The sequence below is a fragment of the Syngnathus floridae genome, chromosome 9, assembly GCF_059516105.1.
Source record: "Syngnathus floridae isolate MCC-2025c chromosome 9, RoL_Sflo_1.0, whole genome shotgun sequence".
NCBI classification, from domain to species: Eukaryota; Metazoa; Chordata; class Actinopteri; order Syngnathiformes; family Syngnathidae; genus Syngnathus; species Syngnathus floridae.
In genome coordinates, this window is record NC_142421.1 from 11,627,313 (window position 1) to 11,655,186 (window position 27,874).

The 27,874-nt window shown below is 43.2% G+C and overlaps 1 protein-coding gene across 2 annotated transcripts in view; it reads right to left on the reverse strand.

Moving 5' to 3' along the window:
- arid5b (AT-rich interaction domain 5B) overlaps positions 1 to 27,874 on the reverse strand; it is a 56,111-nt gene that overhangs the window by 17,919 nt on the left and 10,318 nt on the right. For both annotated transcript variants that reach the window (XM_088384663.1, XM_088384662.1), the window contains exons 4-5: positions 24,437 to 24,671; positions 5,891 to 6,121 (exon numbers count right to left, since the gene is read on the reverse strand). In XM_088384663.1, coding sequence (XP_088240789.1) covers positions 5,891 to 6,121; positions 24,437 to 24,671 — 466 coding nt within the window. The remainder of the gene's footprint in view (positions 1 to 5,890; positions 6,122 to 24,436; positions 24,672 to 27,874) is intronic.

Below are 27,874 nucleotides of genomic sequence, written 5' to 3' on the forward strand. Positions count from 1 at the left end.
CAAATGATGAAAAAAGGAGTTGTGTTCTTAATTCATTAGTTGTGCGCTGTTGTGCGTGCTCCCAATGGGCCAGGGGGAGCGAGAGAGAGAGAGAGAGAGAGAGAGAGAGAGAGAGAGAGAGAGAGAGAGAGAGAGAGAGAGAGAAAGAGAGAGAAAGAGAGAGAGGCAACATTATGCTTTCATCACTGCAAATGAAGCAAAACTCTGCTGTTCCAGGAAGAGCCAATTAAGCCCTTCAAAGAAGTTTATTATTGCCAAGGATTAAAAAATCATTCTCATCTGATTCATTGGCGCTCCGTGTGTGTGTGTGTTGTGGGGGGGGGGGGGGGTGTTCTTGTGAAGGCTCAAGCTAGGAAACATGACAAAAGATTATTTCCAATGGAATTGGGACAACAGAGAGCTGAAAAAAAGTGCTACAATATGGCGTTAAACCCAGAGGTCCTGGAAAAAATAAAACATCTCAAAGCAAACAAAACTCGCATCTCACGGGATGCCAGCAAAAAAGATTTTATTTAACCTAAAACTTATTTTAACAGCAAGCTAACATACCAGCAAACTTACAAAGTAGAATGGGAAGCCTTCCAATTTACATATTTGTGTTGCATAAGCAGTGTAAGAATGTAACTCCATCATAAAAGGATGAGTTTTGTCACGTTTTCATCGCTTCTATTGTTACCACATTGCCCTAATATTAGAAGACTTTTATTTATTGCTACATCTGCTGCTCAACAACAACAAGTAAATATGTGAAGGTGTCAGCCGAGGAGCTCCTGACAAGAATAAACAAACTCCGGCAGCGTTAAAACGTTGCGTAACGCGCGGCATTTGCTAAAACGGGATCACCTTCAAAAGCGCTCGCACATCATTGATGCTGACAGACTGCGGCGAACGCTCGCTCACTAGGACTGCGAGCTGGAAGGAAAGATTTCAATTTGGCTTTCCGAGAGAGGGGGGAGGGGAAGGGGGAGGTATGAAAGGGAGCGGTGGATAAGCTTCAAGGCTTATCCTATTCATTACTGGAGGAGAAAGAGAGAGGGGAGGGGGGAGAGAAATCTCAGCATCGACCTATAAATAAATGAATGGTGGGATAAACACATCAATAAAACATATGTACGTATTCTAATAGATCACGCTCTAGTTACGCTTGATGGGATGGAGGCGACCCAATGAGCCCAATCAAGCCGACGCCATCATTGCGGGAAAAGGCTGAAGCGGCGGCGCCTATAAATAACAATCATTGGCTCCATAAAATAGGCCACAGCATCTCCCGTCATCATGTTTGCCTTTTTACGCGCCAATTTATTGGACTCTGTAGGGGAGCTTATTTATAATTCATTAGAAAGGAGACATTTTTTTTTTACGGCAAAACAAGCTCATCTTGTAATGACTGGCGCGTTTGCGAGCGCTTCTTAAAAAGCCGTAAAACACCGGGAGTGATTTTTCCGCTGTCATGTAAAACACATCAGACGGCGACACCGGAAGTACCTGTGAGAGAGCGAGCCTCCACCTGCGCGCCGCAAGCTCGTCTTTAGTGAGTCAGTCACTTCAAGCCGCTACAGGCTCGTCTGGTATTTATCTTTAAGAAAGGCGGGCAGGGGGTTATTTGGGAGATTGCGTCACTTTGATTATTGCAAAAGGATGACTCGCCCCGTTTCCTTTTACAGGAATTGCTAAAGGCCATGCAAAATTGTGATCGTGCAAGCAAGCATGCCAATTTTTTTTTTTTATTAAATTTAAATATGAGGCAAATGTAACCTCCAAAAGTGTATGTGCAAGAATCACGTCGCCAAGAACCCTGATTTTAAGTAGGCCTGCTGATCATCTTTTTTTTTTAAATTCTTGGAAGTTGTATGGGTTACTCCGCATGACAAACACGGTGAACATTGTGGAAAGTGTGTGTCGGAATCCAGGAAGACTTGACGTTTTGAAGTTGACTCTTCGTTCTCATGATTTGGCACTTTCGGAAGGAACTTTCTGAGAATGTTTTTTTTTTAATCATTTTTTGTTAGCTTGTTTTTCAAAATTTCAGACCCTCATGACCAATAGTTACCTCTTTTTCATATCACCACCAACAATTGCGTCCGTCTCAAGTCACCACATACGCATTTTGTTTCCGTTTAAGTGGACACCACTACAAATCGGACACGTAAAAAATGTTCATTAAGATTTGAGCGAAAGTGACAGTGCCGCGTGCCAGAACTTTTGCTTCCAGAGAGTCCATGAAGGCACCACGAGGGAGGCCACAGCTGCAACAACATGTGACAGCGATGACGTCAGGACATAACAGAAGGTGTCTTACATTCGATAGTGTCGCCTACACTGATGACAAAGATGATCATCGCACAGCTGTAGTGATGAAAGAATATTGAGCACACCGAGGTGCAAAATATTCTAAACGGCTCACGGTGCAAACCAAACATTGTTTTTAAGTGAAATGGCTGATGGGTGTTTAGGAGGGGTTGAAAATGTGTTAATGTATTATATTTGACTATTTTACATTTAAAAAAAATGAAAACAGAAATTAATATGCTATGTTTAACTAATGTTTCCTTGTGGCATTTTCAATCCTTTCTATTCATTTTCTAATATTCTTGCAGTCACTATTTTTACACTGACCCAATATAGCCTCATTTAAATGTAGCTTGTTACATTTTGATAATAGAACAAAGTGAAACCCAAACATGAAAAATGAAGCAGAAAAGTGAGCGGAAACACAAAACATGAGTCACTGCCAACAAATTTTGGCCACGAGTGCACTCGTAATTGTTTGCTGAAGAGGAAACACAATGACACGTTTGTTGTCGTTTGGCAATGGCGGCTTGTTCAATGACCGTTGACGCAAAATAAAATCTTCCGACGCAGTTGCAAGAATCCGATCCGACGACACACTCGCAGATTTCATTTCACGGCCCATGTTGTGGATAGAAAGGGTGACATCATCCTGCAAGTTCATGTTGAGCAGGAGTCAATGTTTTGTTTTGGGGTTTTTTTAAGAAGGGGGGGGGGATGTGATCTCACAGAGTGAAACATGGCCCATTTCTGTGTGTTTTTTCCCCTTCGCCTCCTCCTGGCACATTCTAGTGCAGGAAGATTTATGAAGCCAAAGCTTGCGCAGGTTGTTTTTCATCCAGCGAATGGCGACAATATTAATCTTTAAGGCAATAAAAGGCCTTTACGCTCGCCCCCTCCCGTGCAAAGATTAGACCGGAGATCCCTGCTTAATAAAAGCCGAGCGGCGATGACAGAGTTTTCCAACAAACAAACACATTTGAAATATAGAAGTTGTATGCGGCCCCCGACAACTATATTAGAGCTTACGTACAACGGCAAATTGTACTCCCCTCTTCCCTTCCCCTCCCCTCCTGGTTGTGATTGCCTGGCTCGCATGTGTTGACTTAAGCCCGCAGGAGAGTTGGGTTTCTGACACAAGAGGGGAACGAAGGGTCAGCACAACTCCAGGAATTGAAGGAGGTGGGAGAATGGGGAAAAGTCTAGCTCATAATATTTCCCCTGAGAGTCGGCGACAAGCAAAATCTAGGCAGTCTCCGCCGCATGCGTGCTTGAAATGCTTTCCATTTGCCCCCACTGACCGACCGACCGCACCGTCCCTTGGCCACGTACTACAAATACTTTGTTGATTTCATTTTCTTTAGCTGATATTTCAAACATTTGACTATATTTCCAACAACTTTTCACTCGTGCTCCCTACAATTGAAAACTAACATCTGTACTTTGTCAAAACGTGCTGATTGCCTTTACAACTTCCGCAGATGACGACAAATAAAATACTATCACACAGTATTTAACTGACAGTTGCTTTGTCTTTTTTACTCCAGTATTTCTGCACTTAAGCTCGGCGCACACCAGGTCCACTCCAACTATTTCTGTTGTTGCAACATAGCCTTTACACCATTTTTTTTTTCACACACACGTCCACCCAATTGAAAACTATACAACTTTCCCTCCGGCGTGAGCCAGCGTGGGTGCCGTCAAATTCAAGCAGGTAAAGAATGTGTGCTTACGTATAATTATACATCATAAACAATAACTGTCACTCGTGTCCTCAAGTGCAAGGAGTGAGACTGCGAAAAAATAAAATACACTGACTGTCAAGCTGGCTAAGAGCCATCCCAGATGACTTTGGTCATCAGAAGTGGGTACACCTTTGATTGGATGCCTGCCAGAGATCTTGTCCACAAAACAAGCATTTGCACTTAAATTTAGGCAATTGACTGGACTTTGGGAGGGAGCCGAAGGAGGCAAACTCAAACGCAAAGCCATTCAAGCCTGGATGGAAGAAAGTCACTTCCTCGGAAAAGGCACATTAGCAGCAAGCGGTCTTGTGCACAAAGATCCAGCAAACAAGTTGCAGTTGCAGTCCAGCACCCAAAGACAGAACCAGAACACGCTTTGCTTAACAATGGTTGGAAAACACAGGCTTGAAACAAGTCACTTTTCAAACAATCTCGCGTGTGTGTTTGTGTGTGTGTGTGTGTGTGTGTGTGTGTGTGTGTGTGTGAGTGTTTGCGTGCGTGCGTGGTGGCTCTCAGGACTTCCCGCTTCGAGTGCTTTAAAAGCCTGAAGAGCAGATCATGTCGGATAAAAAGCCTGATGAGCAGCCCTCGCATCACCCCTCCAGCGCCAACACGCTACAGTACGCTAGCTACAGCGGCGAGCGTTTAACACCGCAGTAGCACTCGGATGATCGCTCCAAATTCACTTTGACAAATGGGAATGAATCACGGCGTGTAAATAGAAATCAAGAGAGAGCCGCCACCGCCATCGCTTATATAATCAATGCGCCGCCTGTACACCTCCTGCGCCGCTGTGATGAATCTAAAAGCGGGCCCGCCAGGAATAAACTCAATCGCATCGTCTTTCTTTCTTCTGTTGACTGTATTTCACATTGCGCTTTTTTTTTTTTGTTTCATCTGGCTGACCAGCTGACGCGCACAAGCCTTGCTGCAGAAAAGAAAAAAAGTTGATTATGTCACAGCTGGACGCCATTACGCCAGCGCTGGTATTTATCCGTATAAATGCAGATACAGAGCCAGGAAATGGCGGCTTGTGATTGTGCAAAGCTCACAAATGTGCTTAAAATAATAAGCCGGATGCCCTCGGGGGCCCTTGGCAGCCTGATGGAAATTGTGTTGCTTGTCAAACACAAACAAGTGAATAAAGAAAATATAGATGGCGTGCGCATTGGAGGTTAGGAAAAAAAAAAACAGCGGCTGGAAATACAGCTTTAGCGGCATCGAGCCAAACAGCGGCCACGGGATGTTGGCTGTTCCAAAAACATATTTGCCTTGAAAAAATAAGACAAATTATGGAGAAATTTAACAAGCTGCCCTCACATTCCACAATTCTCCACTGATTCAAATCATTCCAACTTCAAAAATGTTCAACATAGCAAAAATTTCCACTTCCATCTAGTATTTCAGTTTGCCGTCACATGCGATTGCTACACAGCAGCGACTTTACAGGAGCTTAAGCTGTTATTGTGAAAGTGCCCTCGTGCAGCCATGAATCACACAATCAAATTGTTACTGCGTGCAGAAGTTCAGACATGTTCCGGCACTCCGAAAAATTCCAGAGCACAACGCTTTAGGACAGGTGAGGCTGTTCAAATGGAGGTCGCTGCTCACCCCGCCCCCTTGCCTTTCAGATGAAACCACGAAAAATACATCGGAAGACTCACTTGCGTGAATTATAACTTACACTGAAATGTTTACAGAATTAAAAGGAAATACAAATACGTGTTTAGTAATAATAATAATAAATATAGAAAATAATTACAAATTGAATAATAAATTGGAAATTTAAAGGGAATTTGCCAAAGTCTTTGGAACAATGAGCAAAGTTTGAGAGTGCGTGTCCAGCACCAACTCACCATGGTGATCGCAGACGCTTTCGTTGCGCAGCAGCGTGGGATGCTCAAAGGTGTCGCGGCAGTAGAGGATGCGCGTGTGGGCGCCCAGCGTCGCGATGCCGCCCAGCGCCAGCACCGTGTGGTTGAGCAGAAGCGAGCCGGGCTGCTCCCGCAGACGCGCCAGCACCGAGCGGTAGCGGCAGTACTGCGGGTAGCTCAGGACCAGCACCTTCCTGCCGTCCTCTTCCTGACCTACACAAACGAGTAAAAAGGGTTAGCGGGTCCGGCTCGCAGTGGGCAGGTTCAGGTTCGAATCCGTAGTCCTCTGTACTTTCACATTCTTAGTACAACTTGCGATCTGCAATATTTGCTACATCCTGGTGTAAAGTGTGCTGTAATTTCTGCTCCTTGGGGTGTTGTGACGTAAGCCACAAAGACATCTGGAAAGTGTTTGAAATTATGGGGAGAAAGAAAATCCAACACCAAATTATGTTTTTTTTCCAACTGAAGAAAAAAATATTTCTGCCTTAATGATTTAAACACACAAATGGCCATCCAGTATGAAGAAAAGTGTTCATTTTCAATATGAGTCATTGAAACTTGGGCCGACTTGACACGACACGGTTCAAATCCTTCAATTCAAATTTATCGCCATGTGGCCTGGATTAAAAAAAAAAAGAAAAAAAAAAAAAGATACGAATAACAAATATTGCAGCGCATAGAACAACAACTGACTGACAGGCTCCATCAACGAAGGCGTTGCCATTTAGACGAGATAAAAAGCGCCAACCTCGTCACCATAGCCAAAATTAGGAGAGTTGAACACAATCTGACCAAGACTATCATCCAAAGCGTCCGTGACCTACTTTGAACGCGCCATTAATGAAAGAACAGCAGACATGCACGGTGTGACGCTTGATTCACTTTCTGTGAAATAGAATCCGGCACGATGAAAACACGATAATAGTGTGAGGAAGCACAAAGTGGATTTCAGTCAAAAAAAGATATTCATGTGTGTGGTGTATTTAGTCCAGCATTTATTTTTTTTTACTCTGTTCCCTTTTGTGCCTCGCCATGCATGCGCATTAGTCACACCGCTAATGCTAATGAGAAAGGACGCTTTACGCCTCACCATGAAAGAACTCATCTCGAAACGCCCACACGACAATGCAAATATAATTAAAATCGGATCACATATGAATATATGTATATTTAAATACATACAAGTAATTACATGCTCAGCTGTATCAGCGTTGCCCCCGCCAACACGCATGTCATTAGCATGCAAACGTTAAATGGACGTTTCCTACATAATGGAATCCATCAGCACGTGTTGAAAATAAGGACAAGGGTCTTTTAAAAAACATACTGTTGCTTTTGTTAAAATGCTGGCATAGGATCAGAACGCACTAAATATGCGTACAAATGCTGGTCCAATTGTTTGTCGATTTTAAGGCTTGCTCTGCTCGTTTTGCCCCAGCATGCAAAAGCCCGACGAGTGGCTTGGCGAGGTCGAGGCGGGCGTTTGGGAACGTAAATATGAATAATTCACCGGCCCCCGGCCCCGCTTTAATATATATATATATATATATATATATATATATATATATATATATATATATATATATATATTGTATATATTGTATATGTATATATATATATATATATATATATATATATATATATATATATACACACACACATATACATATACACACACACACACACACGTCGCCCTTGGACATGACATTCAGGGGGGGATTTCCGTGGCAGACTTGTGTTTCGGCAGCCAAGTCTTTCTTAATGTTAGAAGGCTAATGAACCTGTGACTGAAAATTGTTTCGTTGGTTTTTGGACATTTGCAGCAGATGCATTCGTGCCTTTCTGCCTACTTGCATGACAACCGCCACAAGCAAAACTCTTAACTGACAGCCCGCTAGGGCTAGGGTTGCCATAAGTGCGTGGCAAATGACTACTTTTGTCTAAATGAAGCTTTGTTTAAACCATGTTCCAATTTTCAATGACACCGCGCAGAAGGCAGATTTATGGCGCATTAGTGCAAACATGCATCGTCTAAGCCTCACATATTGCGCTTCTGACACAGTTTTTGCTCGCAGGTACGACAGCTGCTTTGTTTTCAAATGTCACCATTTGGATTGTGTGTGTGTTTCTCTCTCTCTTTCTTTCTCGCTCGCTCTCTTTGTCCCGCATTGCACTTGATTACATTCAATTTGCAGAGCGCGCCGCAGGGCTTTAATAAGCATACAAAGGCATTTGCCGAGGCCCGCACATTTGTGCGCACTTTTGAAATTTCTCTCTTTGTTCTTCCAGCGTGACCTTCCCCAATTAAAGGCCCCACGTGTTTCTCTAAGCGTTCTAATTGGTCGCGGCCGCATTGGGACTATTTTGCCAACATGACCTTGTAAACGGCGTTGCCATCGGGGTCCTAACAGCTCAGATTTTGGGGGTAGAAGGATTGCGCCTGATGTCAGCCATACAAAGTTCAACCACAAATTACACTTACACCCGGCCCACAAGCCCAATGTTGGTTACAACTTCTCTAGATTGCTCGAAGATTTTTTTCTTTGGCGCAAAAGATTGCCTTTCCTCCACATTTCCCAGGCTGGAAATCAATTCCAACAATGAAGACGACGAACATTTTGCATGAATACCTCCGAGCGCTTTCTGTCGCTTTCCTATGGCAAGTCCCAGCAATGAAAATTCACTTTGGGGAAGTTATGAATAATTTGGAGGCTTAACTGTACACGCTGAGGATCCCTGCGTGAGGAGCTCCTATTAAAATAGATATTAAAAATATTCAAATGTGCCTAAAGAAATCGTGCGTGTGCATAAGCAACACACATTGGGCTTTTTTGTGTGACGCACACACTTGTACGCACACAGGCCCGTCAGTATTGTTATTTATTGATAGCACACACTCTCTGATTGATGCTGTTTTGTTTACAGCGCCGAGTCGCTCTCAATTAGCCCAACGTTCTGGTACATTTTGTCTCATGCCAGATTGTACAAGCTATGACTCATGCAAATTTAATGAATTTATTTAATTGTTTATGTAACGGCGCCTTCGTAGGAGAAATTGTCATTACCGGCCCCTAGGCTTCTCTTTTCCACTTGCATGCTGACAGATGCACCCCCTCCACCGCCCCGCCTTTCCTTTGGTCCGCTTTTGATGACTGCAAAGCCAAAAAGGCAGAAATTATGTCGCCGTGTCGTGTCCATACGTGCGAGGGAGAGGAGGAGGAGGATGACGCTGAGTCACACACGTGTTCGATATTATGAGAGGAGGCTAAATGGAAAGCGGGCGAGATCACTGACAGGAACAATTTTTGGAAAAACATGTCAACCGAAGACTACTTAGATGTTTCTCATCCAAAAGAACAAAAAGAAATATTTTGTTTGAAACATATTTTGTTACATTTGTTATTTATCCAAGCCAATCTGACCCGCAAGACGATTCAGTTGACATTTTTCAAGAGTTTAAAACAGGTCAATTTGATCTGCTACAGAACTGATGACCCAGCAGTGACATAAGAGGCTTAAACAAGGGCCAAATTGTCCCATTAATAGACTTGGGGGTTTTTCTGGGATTTTTTTTTCCCCCACAAAACAAATACTTCAAAACTATTGCGTTATTCTTGTGGTTAAACACGCAGTGGGTCGCACTGACCCAAACATGTTTGTGGCATACCAAAGAAACAAAGAGGGCAAAGTATTTTTTTTTCTTTAGCAATCTTTGAGAGGAACCACCGGGAGAATATTTTAAAGATTGCGTGCATGCAAATCACAGCAGCCGCATGCATCGCTTTCACTCATTTTGTTGTTGGCACTTTCGAGCCATATTGTTCCGATGCGATTTGTCCAGCGATCCCGATTGCGACTTCAGGAGAGGAGAGAAAAAAAAGCACGTCTGCCAGTGTGACACGAGAGGGTCACGTTTGAATTGCTAGCACAATCGAGACGGGATTCCACATTCCCACTCGTCTGCTTTCACATAACATAACTTTCTTTGGAACCACACCAAAGGGACTTGTTTTTTTAAATAAATCAGTTACACACTAAAGCACTACGGTTTGATTGGATTGTGTACTTCTGCGACAACAACATACTGACGTCTGTAGCTAATGACTTTCAGGAGGTTTTGATTATGAGGAAAAATTGATCGTTGCATGCTTAAAAGAAGAACAGAAACGTTTGCTTTGATTGCAGACTGGACTTCAATGTGATTACCTAACATCTTTACATGCTCGAATATGTCTTGTATGTTCCATAAGCTATGACGGGCTCATTTAGTTGTGTTTATGAGCGTGCCGCTTTTATGTCATGCTGCCAATTACATAAGTGCGCTAACGTTCTGTCTCATAGAAGCTAATGTGGCTAATGAGAGGCACTCTGCTGTTGCAATGGAATGTGACCAAGCGGCGTGGTAAATACGCTAATGTCAAATGTTTGATCAAAAGGAAACTTATGTAAGCATGAATCAGGCCTTGAGATTAATTTAGTAAGACTGAATTGTCAGAGCAGAATGAGGATTACCTGATAGACCCAGCTAGCCAAGAGGTGTCCCGGCTAGCCGTACTCGACACTGCATGGCTAACTGGACAAATTCATTGTGTAGGTACAAGATGTGAAGTACAACAATGTTGTCACATAAAAAATGGTGACCAATCTAAATTTATGTAATTAATGAAGTAGTTAAGCCATCAGTTGTAAGTGCTTTGGACAAGTATTCCAACTTAGTTTGTTGTCGACCGCACAAGTCAGTCTGCGTGCATTGTACGAATGAGGGAGCGTGGATCAATTGGTTGCTGTCACGGTGTTCTCATTTCCTTGACCTTGCCACCCCATAAGAGAAAAAACAACACGTATTTGTTTTGGAAAGGAAAAGCCTTTTTTTGACACATTCAGAAGTGTTAGTGAGATGAATCAAGATGTTTCTTTGAAAAGCGATATAACGCGGCCCAATATGTTTTCAGTCCGATGACAAGGAAGCAGAGCGCCATCAAACGCTGCGCCTGTCACAATGCGTTGAGCTTCAAAACAACGTCTCATCCACACTGCGGGTTTTGGGGGTTTGCGAGCTGGTGAATACCTGCAGCTTGATAATACACAATGAGAACTGGGCCCAAATTTTCTCTCTTCTGATCAAACTCTTATTGTGACCAACTGTTCGAATGTCTTTTCGCAAACCGATTATACTCCCAAATTTGAGTTTGTGTGTGTCTCTCTCCTATTATCCCGTGGGGTTATTCTATGCTGCAGGCTGTGTCGAAAATTATTTTTCCTCCCTGATGTGCCTGTCATCGATTGATTTGACCTCCTTACGCCAGCGCTGCAATGGTTGGCGAGCAAAACAAGCGCTGCTTGGTTGCTCAGGCTGCCAAGTCGACGTGGTCTTAACGCATCCCGCTCGCTCAGACGAGTGTAAGAGACTTTTTATTTAAGTCGACCTTCAAAGAACTGACAAGACAAAACGTCTGACTATTATTATGCTAATGTAAGTTCCTCGTGGGTGGAATTTTGAAATGGCTATTTGCAGAGCCCCGTCAATGCAGCGCTTCAATATTTGTGCAAGGGCTGTAATGACACGCCAGCGAGTGGTTTTGTTATATGTTAGAAAACAATATAGCATAGATTTTTTTTCCAGGAAAATGAAAAAACAAGTTTGTACCATTACACCCATTGATTCTGTGCAAACAGATTTATTTAACTTTATTTATGTTCAAAACAAGCTGTGGGAACTCAACAAACTAACAAGCTCAAGAGGTAGAGTTAGATATTTGTACGCAGGTTTAACCATCATGAACTATAACATAAATTCAATAAAATAATCCATCCATCCATCCATTTTCTGTACCGCTTTGTCCCCACGGGGGTTGCGGGCATGCTGGATCCTATCCCAGCTGTTATCGGGCAGTAGGCGGGGGACACCCTGAACTGGTTGCCAGCCAATCGCAAGGCACACAGAGACGAACAACCATCCGCACTCGCACTCAAACCTAGGGGCAATTTGGAGTGTTCAATCGGCCTACCAAGCATGTTTTTTGGGATGTGGGAGGAAACCGGAGTGCCCGGAGGAAACCCACGCGGGCTCGGGGAGAACATGCAAACGCCACACAGGGAGGGTTGGCGGTGTAATCGAACTGGCACCCTCCTAACTGTGAGGCGGACGTGCTAACCAGTGCACCACTGAGCCGCCTCAATAAAATAATTATAATTAAAAAAAAAAAAAAAAAAAAACATTTGTACATTTTAAAAGGAGTTTTTGTGTCATCCTAGTGACAAACAGGAAAAAGAAGCTGTAACACGTTTGCGCTTGTCCGAGACATGTTTACGATGGTGGCAAAGCTGAGGCAGCAGAAGCCTTGGGTGTCCCCTTAGCCCTCCGTTTTTAGTGCAGGTTAGTGCGGGTCAAGCTTTAAAAAAAAAAAAAAAAGCGTGTCATCCGTAAGCTCCCGCAATGCGCCTTGACGTGTCGTATGTTATGCTTCCCTCTACTCGTAAAGACTTTTGCCCTCCTCCCTTGTCTCGTTGCCAGGAGCCCGAAGGTTTCTCAAATTTGTTAAAGGGGACATAGTATGGAAGATTGACTTACAAATTAGCGGAGTCTCTCAAATGTGTGTGCGTGTGTGTGTGCGCGCGTGTGCGTGCGTGTGTGTGTGAGAAATTAAACAACATCAAAAGTTTTTGGTTTGTGCAAGGCGACTTTTATGGATTTGAAACAATCATTTGTGTTCTAGAACGGATTATTTGTACAATGGACTTCTTTTTTTTTAAATTGGGAGGAGGACAGTTGTGGAAAACATTTCAATGGGGAAAGGGTGTTCTGTGATTTGAATAAAAGGAAAGAAGTAACAAGTGATGGCAAAGGTGCGTATTTTTATTGGGTTATTTAAAACAATTTCAATTCCTGCATGTTGTTGATTTCCATTCCCCATTTTTATTTCTTTTTAACTGAATCCAAAAGTGGTCACTATTAACACTCCACACACATTTGTGTGAATTGAGGCGCCAGCATCTGTGGGTGGGGGCTGGGGGGGCTTCTATTGAACGTGATGCGGCACCAGACATGCAAAAATGCACTCATGCCGATAACGAGTGTGTTTAAGCGAGGCGGCAAGAGCCCTCCACGCATGTAGGTTCCTGTTCTTAATTACAGCAAAGCGCTAAAGTTATCTAGTTAGTTTCAGCACAGGGAGTAGAACAAGAACAGACAAAAAATAATCTAAAATGTTTGATTGCGGCAAATGAAGAAAATTGAACTTGATTTGATGGCAGAGAAAACCACAGGCATGAAAGGTTGCATGTCAGCAGAGGAGAAAGGAAGAAAAGACACGAGTACTTTTCCTCCAGTTGATTTATGTGATTCTATTACATTAAACATTCTTTCCCCCGAGCGGGTTGGGCTCCCTAGCAACCGGCGCTGGCGCTGGCTCTAATGTGTCTGGCGCTGGGCCAGCCCAACGCCGCCTCGTCTTATTGATTGCCACATTGAAAAGTTTGCATTTAATAGGCCCTGTAATACACACAGGAGTTATTCAGCAAGGCTTCTTCGCCTGTCAGATACAAGGAAGAAAAAATTAAAAATCAAAACAGAAATAGTTTCTTTTTTTTGACAGGGAGGGGAAAAAGAAAACCTAAAATGAAAACACAGCTGCGTCAGCGGAAGAGAAGTTGTTTTGGACAAGCTCAAGGGGGATGAAATCGTTTCTTTGTTGTCGGCTTTTGTGTAGTAATGGCGAGGACCATGTGTTTTCCTTTTTTTTTTTTTTTGTCGCCTCCTGGCTGGGGCAGAACGACTGCTGAGTTTGGAAGGGGTCAATCCGCTTATAGCACGCTCACTTGTGCCAAAGTAAAAACAAGCTGGCCTGAATATGTGCTAAAATACCACAGGGCGCAAACTGTAATTAACTTTCTTGAGCGACGCTTTCGGAGCAGACCGCCCACATCCCACAGAGGGCGCTACATCGACACTCACACATTTGACATATTTGGCACGTTTTCAAATACGCTAAATCAAGAATGAAACAAATCCTCCAAAATCTACTTTCCTTCCAACATATTTAACGTGTTATGTTTCAAATATACACATAATTATCATTTTCGCTGCTATATATCCGGACAGCCTCGCAAAAAAAACGTCAGGGGAAGAATTCACAAGAAACATGTCTTACCCATTTCAAAACGCAAATGTCGGCCAATCGGATGTGCCGGACGATTAATCGACCGACCCCTGATCGGATAACAGGTAGCAGACGGCAACAAGTGGCGCAAACGTCGTGATGCGACTTTTGCAATGCGAGCCCGACGGCATTACCTTCAGTCAACAGCTCTATAGGACAAAAGGGCAATGCTCTGACACGGATAAATTATTAAACTTCATTCTTATTCCAGAAATACGATATTAATAACAGCGTATTTAGACTAGTGGGGGCACATTGAACATTTTGCTGCAAAGAAAACACTTCTTGAGTTCCCCTTCAAACTTTGGTTGGTCTTGTACAAACACCCCTCAAGGAGACAGTCTGTCCTCGTCTTTCCGTGCAGGTGACGATATCGGATCTCTCATTTGTCGCGCACAAACTCAATTGAACAGCTGTGATCGGACATCTCGGAAGCTTGTCAGCATGGCGAGGAGATTCCCCGCTCGGCTTGGCAAATTATCTCTTGCCTCCCCCCCAACCAGTATATCAGAGAATGACATGTTCGCCTTGAAAACGCTTGTTCAACAGGACAGCAAGTTCCCATTCGAGTGCTGTTAAGAAAAAAATCTCTTATCGGGAGGTTAGGAATTAGGTCAGATGAGGAACGACATGCCATCAGAGATCAAAGTTGCCGTGTGTGTGTTTCCTCGAAGAGGGGGCCCCCCTCATTACCAGCGCAGGCCTATTTCAACGGGCGCGCGAGAGGAAACATGACAAGGAGAAAAAAAAAACAGGAGGAAGAATAACACTCGAGGCTATGAGACTGGCTTCTTTCCCAGCGTTAACTGGAATGAGAAAGCGAGAGGGCGAGGAATTTGCTTTATGAGTTGTGGGAAATGCTAAAAAAGTGAAAATGCTTCAGTCGCCGGTTTGGAGTTGGCTTGGCAACCCGACGGGTCGGAAATGTCCGATATTTTCCTCAAGAAGATCTTCGATGATGTCATGGGTGGAATCTTGGGGAGTTTCTAGCATGATGCAAGCATCCAATCAGATGGCTCTGATATCACAAGCTGCCATATCTGCATTATTAAAACAAAACATCTCATTTTGAGAGGAAATGACCATTGTTAATTGTTCATTTCTTAATTGTGTTGATATTTTGATAATAAACAATACATACAAAGAAAACAAAATTGGTCGCATGTAACTCCAAATGTGAATTTTTAAAACACACATTTTTAAAATATATGACTCAACAGTTTCATTTTTGCAAGCATTTTCCATTTGTATTTATCGATTTTTTTCAAGAAGTAATAAATATCTGAGTATCTAGACAAGCGCTGTTATCCTTACTTAATATTTGAATGCAGCATAGCAATTCTCAGTTTGATACGAAGTGGACTATTAGAGCGCCATGACGAATGTAAGCGCCTCTCCCTCTGTTTTGCGCGGAAACAAACAAGCTGTAATGTGAACCCAACGAGAAGCATTTTCCATAATGACGTTCAGCGGCAACACTCAATTTAAAGTGTGTTTATTTAGCTGGAGGACTTGGCAGCGCGCTACGGCAAATGGGCCGACTTTACACAACAATACGCCTTCAACACAGCTCGTCAATTTTCCCGTTCACGCGCCGTCTTGCATTCAAAAGTAAATTCCAGAAATATAAATGATAGCATATCTTTGTGTGGCTATTACACGTCAGCACTTGAGAAGGGGGAGGGAGAGGGGGCCTGAACGACCTGCTTTTCAACTGCACCTCATTGCACTGCCTTCATTGTTTTGGCTCGACTGATTTGTAATTCATTTGGCACGGTAACCAGTAAATCGCATAGCAAACTTGAGCCTGGAGAAAAGAGTATCATTATTGGCGGTGGTAATACCCCCACCCCACCACCACTAAAGTGGGAGTTACATTCCACACTAGCCTCCGAGCTGAAATATTCTACTTCCTGTTTTCAATGTTCTTTAGTCTAAATTACACAGTCAACCTACATGGAAGGCCACCATCTAGTGGTCAACAGTGAAATTCCACCCCCAAAAAAACGAGTGGCAGGAGAATATCGAGAACTGAAGAAAAGTCTGCAAAATAATGGGAATATGAATACAGACCGCAATGGGTTCAGGAGATTTTTGGGCTACATTTTAAATCATTTGGAAAGCTTGCATTTTGCACGACTTGTTTGTGTAGCAACTGGATGCAGACAAAGACTTCAGAATCAGAATCAGCTTTATTGGCAAAGTTTGTGCATGCCAAACAAGGAAGTTGACTCCGGTTGATCTCAGTCTCTGTACAACATTTAAGTGACTAACAACATTCAGGCTATAAATAGCCAAAGGGTGGCCAGTCAATATCACGCCTGTGAATGTGTAAGTGTCCGCACTGGAGGACTGCACAACATTGACATTGGACCAGTAAGGCAGTGCTCATTTTCCAGAACACAGGTCATGGATGTTCTTGCTTTGAGGCTAATTGTGGCGGCAGCGTTGATAAAGCAGACTTGTGTAATTTGTGAGTGTGTGCGTGTGTTCACACTCTGCTCCCGATTCAAATGAGATTACACTGCATTCCAAATGATTATGGAAATGACATCTTTATCTGCTTTTGCTGAATAGTCGAGGCAAATGAGGCAGAATTAGTACATGATTTTGAGCAGACCTCTCAATGTTGTCGAAAATTAAAACTTCAAATTATTACATGCAACATAATTTTAAAACATTTGATGGGTTGTAAATTCTGAAGAATAGTTGAATTGTCAGCATTTAGGAGGGCTTATCATCTGATATCAAAAGTTACTTTGACCGAAAAGATCCTTTATGCTTGTGAGTTTGTTTGTGCTTGAATGTCAAAACAGAGCTGCTGTATGAAAGGGGCCTGCCACCCTCAGAGCCTTTGGTTCTCAATAGGGTTGGGATCAGGGGAGGATGTGGAGCCCACACAAGTTACTTGGAGCAGTCAAGGATACAGACCTAATACAGCATCTGATTCAAATTCACTCAAACTAAAGTGCAAGTGTTGCACGGGATGCTCCGCCCACAATAACTTCAGCAAATAAGCTTGACAAGTTAGCGTTAGCCATCTGTCCGCTATACCTGCTTTGGATTGGCACTCTTTTGGGCTCATGTCCAAGCAGGAGTTTGTCAAAAAATGAGGTCTCACATTCAAATTCAAAAAGTGTTATTACCTTGTTTATTTTGTCGTATTCTGCGAAATTCCGACAGCCGGAGCCGTCCGGAGAAGGCAATTGGCAATACATCAGCAAGATCCGATTTCTCAACCTGTCAGTCCATTTCCGTGTTATGTACTGGGCCGAGGAGCAATTGGCAGACGAGAAGGCATTGAGCCAGTCTCCCCAGCACCCGCCTCCCCAGCAGACCCCACCCCGCCCCTTTCTGTCCTCCTCAGCCATGACTCAAATGAAAGCGGCTGAAGAAAAGGGGGGTGGGGGGGAAAGCTAACTCACTCGCCTCACTCACTTGATTAAATGTGCTGTTGCGCAGGTGGACTTTATGTTCCAGTAAATCAATCCCATACTATTGTTTTTTTTCTTTTTTTTTTAGTTCTTGCCGTCCGATGATGCACACAACAAAGAGCTCTCCTCAGAAGCTTGAGCCAAATGCTAATGATGATTCATGTTGTTAGCGATTCATGTCACTTCTCACTTGATTATTATGCCTCCGTGTGCGAAATCACAACCAGTTGTCGGGCGGATTTCAGACAGAATATCCGGTGGCAGCGGATATTCATCTGAGAGACATTAAGTCACCACAAAAAAAAAAAGAAACGGAGGGTTTGCATGTTTAAATTAAGATCAATCAATGTCAGATTGGGGGTTGTTTCCTGAGCACTTCATAGTCAGAATGCCGTTAGACATCAGATATTCTAAAATTGCCAGGTGCACCAAAATAAAATCTGTACAAAATAAATCCACCGCAGTTCGATGACTTAAACGAGAGCATCCGTTGTTGTGCACGTTTGCGCCAATTAGCACGGCGAGTCCTTCTCGTCGCCTCTGGCCCAGGAATCCCGCAAAGCAGATGGACTGAGCGAGCTCATAAAAGATGCAGAGTTATTAAGCGTACAATCTGCGCTGTCTTAGCGAGCAAAATCGGCAGGCTCGCGGAGAATGCCAAACATCGCACGGACCGAAAGCGCCGGTCGCCCGCTGAAATATTCATGCTGCCATCATACTCGGAAGGACGATCATTTTGACAGCGCTGAAAAGACTTGACCGCGCGTATGAGTGAGAGCTAAAGTGGCAGGCAATTTGTGCAATGAGTAGAAAAAATAAATACGTTCCTTGCAAATATCAGGGAAAAAAATGTATGTGAATGTGTTGCGGATTCACGCAAGCGGCAGACAAGTGTATCATCAAGGCCAGTGTCTATTTAAGAAGCCTTGGCAGAGGTCACGTCAATAAGCATCTCTGGCTTTCGCTCTCTCGCTGCGTCGTTCCAGACCTGACGAATGGAGAGACGAGAGATGCACAACTGCTGTTTGAGGCCTCGCCTAGCTTAATGGAGAGACGGAGCTTTTCATTTCCTCCGAGGCCACCCGCGCTCATTGTTTAACCGCCCCTCTCCCTCCCCTCCCTCCCTCATCTTCCGTGGAAAAACACATTATGGCACATTCCAGAAATAAAATAACACAAATTATTAACTGACGTCGCAGTGCGCCGACGCTGAATGTGATTAGGACGTGAGGAAACATCTCTTTCGCTCTATCGCCTCTACCGCCCCCCTCCCTCCACCCATATTCAAATTCGAGGCATGCTCATACATCTAATAGATTTTTCCACCTCGGCACACAATTTACTGCTTACAGATTTAGAATTCGCTGGCTTCCGGCCAGCAGTCAAAACGGAATTAATGATATGAGGGGTGGGGGAGGGGGGAAGCCTGTGATTCTCCTCCACATTCTAATGAAGATGCTGCCATGCGATAATGGCAGCCTCTCAGTAACATCAATGACGGTGAGGTACATGATCAATATTTTTTGACACAGTGTACAGTATTTGAACCCACAAAGTAAACAAAAGTCTGAACATAGAATGGATTGTATGTGTGTGTCCGCGCATGTGCCTTTAAGAGGCAGGGCCTGGTGGGGTGGCCTGCGGGTGAGCATCTGCTTGTGAGCTGTGGCCGACAGCAGCTCCAGTGTGAGTGAACTTGCGGTGCTGTTGAATGTGATGATGCCTTGTTCATATTTTTAGGAAGAAACATGGCTGCAGACAAGCAAATTATGGTTCGATATAAGCTCTTTAATCCTGGTTGGATTTTGGCTTTTGTGGCGTACGGATGCTCACAAACAGTGCGTTTCCGTCACAACAAAGCATTACTCTTGCTCGCGTATCTTTTTTCTCCCTGCTATTTCCTCGGTCCGCACACGATAGCGACCCGAAAAGCTCGCAAATATGGTGTCGCCGTTGTCGTCGAGACAGAGGATGGCATCTGCCCGGCGAGCTTATCGCCGTTCCCGACCGGTGCGAACGCACTGACACAATCTGGCCCCCGTATCAAATTGAAACGTTACGACTGAAATATTGTTGGGATATCCGCGCCAATGTGTGCGTGTTTGTGTAAGTGTGTGCGTCTGGCGCACAGATCAGATAAAACATTGAAGAAAAAAAATGGAATGTGGTGATATCACTGTGGGCCTTCATACTCAATTAGTCTTCTGTACTCGTGAGCAAACCAAGTCATGATTCCTCCCTTTCCCAACGTGGTAAATTACAAGCTTGAAATTGTGACATTTTATTATTCTATATGGAAAGAATGGGGCAGATGGCGCTGGCGCTGGCTCCCCCCCCCGTCTTTTCTCACAGAGTTGTGGCTCTCCTGCAACACGAATGTGTCCAAATAAAGTCATAGTGCTTAAAAAAGCTGTTTTGGGAATCATTTCCATATGCAACATTTCCACTGGGGAATCCTGAGAAAACTGCATATGACGGGATGGGAAACCGCAAAAGCCACAATAATCACGACTTACTGTTTGTAGCAGTGGTTCCTTACTTTTTTATCTTAAATGATAAATTTACAAAAATCTTTGTTCTGAAAAAACATACAGAACCGTTTCAAAAGCAAAAGGAAACATCTACTGTACGTCTTGCCGCCCACACGGGCAACGACGCGCTTCCTGTACCACATCGCTCTAAGCAACGAGCTGATTAAGGCAGCCAGTTTAGTCGACGCCGTTTGCTGATCATTTTCATTTGCCTCCATTTCTTTTTCAGACATGTGCGTATGCGCATTTGTATGTTATGTTACTGGCCCAGTTACGCCCGCAGTGAATCAAAGGCCCCGCTAAGTAAGTTCATGCTGAGATAGTTGAATTGAAAAAATTGAGAAACTACAGCGAGCGAGATGGAGTCGCAGCGCATACGAGGTTGAAACAATGTAGCAATCTGCTATATTATCATGCCCAGAGCAGATGGCCGAGACGTCCGCAGCAGGAAAAATGCCTGCAAATGATGCTTTTGGTTCTCTCTTTTTTTTTATAACAAAGACGATGTTTGATCATCCCAAAAATCTCTGTCTTTTTCCATTTTTCCATTCCAATTTGTACAAAGGGAACATATGCACCGTACGTGACAGCGAGCGTCCATCATTTAATCCTACATCTAACGCGAAGGTCAGCCATTTTAAGTGTTATTAGCTCGGCGCACGTCCTTGAGTTCAATTCACCCGAAATTACCTCTTTAATGGAAGAAGTCCCCGTGCGCACAAGCAGCAGCGTGCTACATTAACGTAATGCACCAAAAGCATCAATTATGCAAAGCGGTGTTAAGTCGCGAGCCCCTACAGTTAGCGGACGGGCAGGCATTGAATGCATCCATTTCGGACCGGATGCTGCCCAAACATGGAGCGCTTCCATCCTTGAATGATAATAGCTCACCCATATTACCTTGGGTGGGAACATAAAATTCCGTGAAAATATTCATTTTTCTGTGCATTACATGGTTTCAACGTGGACATGTGAGCAGCAAAGTAGTATTATTCTCTTCAAAGAAATGACTTTATCTCATATAATTTACAATTAACTCGTGTATAAACTAGTCATTTTTACTACTAATATTTTTCTTCGACATTGTATCGAATAATATATATAATAATATAAACAAATATTTAGACCTTATAAGCATCATAAATGGCCGCAGCATATTTTTTCATTATTTGTTTTTGTTTTGAGTTTTTTAAGCCAGCCAGGCAGGCAGGCAGCCAGCCAGCCTGTCTCAGCAGATACAACTTCCTTGAGGTTCCGCCTTGCACTCTATACGAATAGAAAGCAATTTCGGCAGGCGGCAATAAAAAGAAGGAAGGAAGAAAAAAAGAGCGAATCAGGCCAGTTCTCTGGGGAGAAATAAAGGGGCAGAATGTAAACTTGCCTGGTAAGCCATCCCTGGCGGATTGCACTGTAAAAAGAAACCTTAATGCGCACACTGCGATACAACGTCAACTGAAAGACCGGGGGGGGGGGGGGTCATTTTGCATTACTTGATTAAACGAGTCAGCATTGTGGATGATGTAAGCGCTGCAGCATTTACTCTTTTCATCTTGTTGGAGGATTGTACTTGGCTCTTTTCAAGGGCTCTTTCAACCAGATGTAACAAAATATACTTGGCAAATAATAGAGAAGAGTTTTATAGACACAAAGTAGTGGCAGTTTATGCTGATTTTTTTCAGTTACATTTTAATTACTGTTATTTTGTGTTCTTGATTAAAAACAGGTTACAAAAATGAGGGTGCGACATTTCACTTCTTTTCACTGGGAAATTTTGATTTGATACACGATGACATTGAGTTTGGTCCCAAAAGGAATGAAACTTGCAATCGAATAGTGTATGTACAATTTGTTTTGGTACTCTGCCATTTCTCTCATGTAAATGTGCCTGGGCTCAACAAAGGTTGGGAATCACCTGGCTAATACGATGAATGCGGCTACGCTACCTTTTGTTAGCCACCTCTGGTGCCCCATTTCAGTTGATTTATTCAAACCCATGTCAGGTTTGCAAGCAAATCCCACATGAAAGCTATCATTTGCCACATAATGGCTACACTGGTGATGCCAGCGTCTATTTTAAGCCCGTCGGAGCCTTCGCTTGTGAATTCAAAGCTGAATTTCAGAATCACGCCGCCAATCAATTATCCGCCTCGCAGGTTTAAAAGTCACCCGCTCCCGAGAATGAATCGCACCATTTCTGCTCTTACTGAGAGAGAAGGCGGAGGAGGCGTTTTACATGTCACACGCGTGTTAGTTAAACCATGTTGTTTTTTTTTTTTTTACATGCACTGAACGTTGCTACATAACTACAGAACAGCTCACTTAAGTCCCCACTGGCAGCTTGCCAGGGAAAGTTAGGGGGAAAAAAAACGTTTTCCCTCAACAACAATGGCAGGCATTATTGCTTTTTAACGGCGGGCTAGTTGTAAGCCAGCCAGAGCGAGTGGTGGTATATCGCTGCAGTATCCTGTGGCGGCGGTGGCGGGGAGGGGACAATCTCGTTCCTCTCGTGGAGAATAACAAACAGCAAATGCATCATTCAGGTAATAATGCTGAGCCGCCACCGTATATCATCGTCGGTGATGTCGTCAAATGTCGCCATGGTCAACACACTCCTGCTCTTACAGCATCAATATTTCATTGGACCTCTTCAGCGGCCTAAATGTTATATTTCGATGCAAACGCTTTATGCGTGTGTGGTTTTTTTTTCGTTTTTTTAATCTGACTCACTTACAAAGCTGGAGGCAACAAACAAATGTTCGAGCATCCAAGAGTCTTAAATTGGTGTCATCGGAACGGGTCTCTTGAGGTTTTATACACAAATGATTTACAAGCGTATCTGAATGTAGGTCATCAAAAAAAGCATCTCTTGACATTGCAAACTGAGATTCCTGATATGGATCAAGGGCAGAGCGCTTCATTTAACTCTTAACTACTATTTGATTAAAGGAGATGTAAAAAGCATTTTCCTACAAAATAAAAACAATGACGATGTCTTCACAGAAGATCTGACATTTTGGGGTCAAAATTAAGGATAAAGATTTACAGCAAGTTTCATCACCGGAGAGACTGCAGTCATATTGACACTTGGATGTAGCAGAGACACAAATGTATCTCGATGCGGTTCTTTTCTCAAATGCCAGAAATCCCGCGCTCACAAACACATCTAAACTGGATTGATTTTTTTTGCATCAAAGCATCCCTTATTGATTCTGCCCTGCTTCTTGGTATTTTTTTTTTATTTTATTTTTGCATTTGAGATGGGAGCAATGTGGAGCAATCAAGGGCATTTGCGCAGTAGACATTAAACACACGCCGAGAGGCGTGCGCGTTCTCCTTGGAATTCATCAATAGAGCCGTTAGAGAGCCTTGTTTTTCAAGAAGCTATTTAAAAATCATCAAAGGATTATGAAAGCAGAGATATGGATTTTAATGGGATGGCCAAAGATGGATACACTGAGTAATGCACTGATAGCGTTTTTAACTGTTTTGGTGAGCTTGATGTGCCAATCCGGCCAAATGACGACAGGGTATATTTACTTAACTGCAACATGTCATGTCCTTTGCAATGATTACATTGTTAGAGCCAATCGCTTCCTCTCAACGCGAGTCGCCGAGGCTTTATGTTGCGCTTTGATTGATGGAACGCTGCGTGACATCCGATTGTGTACACGATGAACGCACGCGTGGTCATTCGAGCACAAAATATAGGGCGGATGATGAGTAGGTAGGAGGCACGCTGCCACCACTCCTAAATGGTCTCAGGGACTTACATTTCAACAAGCTGGTAGAAATGTCCTGAAAATGCTCTCATATCGCGAAGCAACAAGCTGGTAGAAATGTCCGGAAAAAGCTCTCATATCGCTGGCGTAGCTTTGCGCAACGAGAGCACTTATCAATTAGTCTACTATAGTACAAAACATTAGCCCAAGGACAAGAAGTGTCTCATCATATGTGATTAACAGTTGCTAAATGCTTCCAAACAATCCACTAATCAACCAGAGATTAGTAAACTTTGGTGCTTGACATCATCCCAAGTAGAATCACAAAATGTGGCCGTGTACCCTTTCCAGATAACAATAACCTTAACCTTTCCAGATAACAATAACCTTAATGTAACACCAAAATTGCAACCTTAAAACAAAAAAGTTAGAAACTAAGTTGCACTTTTAGCATTATTATAGCCTCTGATAGCATAGAAAAATCATTTTGGTACAATTACACAAGAATAACCACAAAATAGTGTTTATTCCCTTTCCCTTACTTGTTAGCACTAGCAGCAGTTAGCCACTTGGGCTTTTTTAACCGCAATACGTGCAAATAGACAGATCATATAGATCGCAAGTTCACATCCTGATTAAAGCAATGAAATGCTCCTGAAGATTTCATTAAGTGTTCACTCACCAAGTCGTACCCGCTCCCGCTGGACATCCTTGAAGTTGAGTCCGCTGGTGAGCGTGCTCTCGCGGTAGCGGTGGAGTGCCTCGCGGCGCCCGTTGGTACCCAACTCGTGGAGCACCGAGGTCTTGAGGGGCTCCGCCTTCAGGCCGTGGGCCCATCCCGAGAAGTCTGGCAGCGTCCACTTGACCAGGTCCTGGAGGCGCACGATCACCTTCTCTGACACGGCGATCACCTCGTGCTTCGAGGGGAAAAACAAAAAAGCCATTTAAGGAATTATGCGGCTCCAAACAACCAAATGTGCTTTTTTTTTAATGAATTATATTTATTCATTTGGTAAGTACAGCTGAATTGTATTAAACTGTATCTAAGGACAATGTATCCATTATAAAAAAGTTTATAACGTTCATAGTGTTACAGCGCTTTGAACTGAACTTTCCTGTGGAATGCATTTGAATTGAATTCAATCAATACTTTTTTTATTGTCCTATAGCATTAATGTTTTAACTGCACAATATTGCAGTGGCTTAAAAGACTTAAAATAGTTTGGGGGGGGGGGGGGGGATGGGGGGGGGCTAAGGTTATTTATTTTTTTTATTTTTATTCCGGTGCTTGGTTTAAAAGGTTTGCAAATCATTGTACAAGAATATCAAAATGCCTGGCGGGATGCGTGGCATACGCAGCATGAGAAGTGGACGTGATGTGAGGACTCAAATCCGTTTGATTTGGTTTAATAATTCAAAGTAGTGCAGTTTCGTTTGAAGGCCTAATAATGGCGGGCGCGCTTGTTCCTGACAAAAGAGCGCACCGGAAGACAGCTATTACCCAAAGTCTGGACGACAGATGTGCTGGGGGGGGGGGGGGGGCAGACAGGCAACACGAATCCCAGCCATTGAGGCTGCAAGGCAAAAGCAATGACAATATAATAACCACAAAAGTATATGCAAGCTCAAGCCCTTTGTCGTACGTGCGAGCTGCAACTGAATGAATGCGGCTCAATTCACTTTTATGGCTATGGCGGCGAATTTCATTTTTACTTCTTGAGCTAGCAAATCTCTCAATCTCTCAACTCAAGCAATGCCCTGTTGTCATATCCACGGATAATGTAATAAAAACACACGGATCATATATTTGAGTTATAAAAGACGAATCTGGTAGCGGGGATATACGAGCGAGAGGTCAACGCAGCTCCATAAAACACTGCTTAATTTACCCATTTATGGCCAATGTGCGTCAAATACATTATGTGGACTCAAGTACTGACACATTTAAGATGGACGCTTACCATTGGCCAAAACTAGGACTGTCTAAAGACTAATCACGTCGTTGTTGTTGTTGTTCTTTGGACAGCACGAGAGTTGAGACTCTCAGCAGTGCCGAGTGAGTAACTTCACATCAGCACTTAGTGGACACTTGTTTAGGTACACTTACAAACTCCAAAGAGTGGCATGTTGCCTTTCCAAAGCAGATAATGATGAGTTTAGAGCAAAAAAATGTAAACCTCTCATTTTGGCTTTCTTCCCCTCCCTCTTCTCCATTTCAGTCACATTTCCGTAAAAGCAAAAAGAACACATTGTCAAAACAAACTTCCCGGCGTTCTCCCGGAGTGCTCTGTCCAAACAATTACCCATATTCAGTTCTCACATTAAGCTGCACAGCGCGGCCGTATCAAATCCCGGCCAGTTTTCGAGCCGGTATTGCCTTATATAGAAAAAAAAGGCCTGCGAGGGACGCTTGATAGAGCTGCTGTGCCCCCCTCGCTCGCTCACTAAGTAAAAACATCAAACATGGCTTTTTTTTCCCCCTCTTTCGCTCATCTTATAATGAGCTGTCTGGAGCTGTCAAGTGGTGGAGACCGTTGCAATAACGTGTCGCTAGCAGTAAATAGCATTCAGCCCCGCGGCCAAAAGCCGCATTTGTGCTTCATGTGCTCAAAATGAGCAAGTTTGATGCCAGGCGGCATCATAATAATTCACTCTGAACATCCAAACGGCGGCGTAATTAAAAAGCACGTTGGAGCGTATAGTATATTTCTGCTATATTGCATTCCATGGATATTCATCATCATCATCATGTTGTTGCAGCGGTGTTAACACATCTCGCTGTTTTGTGCTCGAGTAGCGGTGATGATTCATAATCACAATGAGCTTGCCAAATGCATATCATTCAAATTACAATTGTTTTTCTCTAAAGATTATTTCCTTGTGAAATTTACACTTTCGTCTCACCATCTCATGGCTTTATACTGATGCGCTGATGTGAATTGTGCTTTCTCGCCAAATTGCGCAAGTGTGCATAACTCAACAGAATCCATCTGGAAAAAGAAGGTCAATCTCGCCATTACTTTTGCTGTCGTATTTTTCGATGAAGTGTGAAATGTAGTCAGGAAGTTGGACTGTAAGAGAGTAGTGACACTAAAAAGACACCAACGAGTCAAGTTACTGTACGCCTCAAGTCCGCGGCACCCTAATAAAATGCAAGAACTCGGGGGGAAAAAAAACTGGACAATTTATTACTTTCACCATCTGCGGCATTGTGATGACATTGTAAATCAGCACAAAAACAAAAAGAAACTGCATTTACTGTCGCATAAAAACTTAAAGAGAAAGGATTTATTTGGAAAATAAATGTTTGGCATGCTTGGTCACGCTCCAGAAAATCATTGACGAGGCACATTCTCGAAAAGAACAACAAGACTTTAAAGCAACAGATTGCGCAACAGAGCAAGGAGCCATATTTAGTACTTTCCAAAATGCAAACGCTTGCTTCATGCATGGCAGTAAAGCTCAAGCGTTAATTCTTTCTTCAACTATTTTTCAATTTCATTTAAAGGAGTGGTCTGTAACAAAAAATCATGTCAATCTCATCTCAGTGTTTTTAAAAGTGAAGACAATTTACAAGAAAACATAATTTGCCTTCACAGGCCACATAAAATGTCACGGGCTGGATTTGGCCCCTAGGCCTCGGGTTTGACACCAGTGCGCGAGCCGGACTTCACTTTGTGCCTGCGTTCTTTCTGCCATCAATAATTCATGTTAATACTGCAGCAGCATAACATTACTCAGGAACCTGATTGCTTTGATGGGGCATAATGTACTCAGAGTGGACTGAACAGACATTTGCTGTTCAAGCATAGATTTAAAAAAATCTCATCATATAAATAAACAAATAAGTAAATAAATGAATAAACTCTCCCGGTCGGTGCCTGCCATTTCGTTGGAATTAAACTCTCCGGAATAGCCCGACTTGAAATCTCCGCCTCAGAAATGACGCGACACCTCGAAATATTTCAAAGGGAGGGAAAATAACTGTCACACAGAAAATGCCATGAGTTACATCACACAAAAATATGACGCAACCCTTTGCGTTTTCAGGACAGTGAGAACAGATTCCTTACTTGTTTTGGGGTTTTTTTTTTGGGGGGGGGGCATACCAGTGAGAAAA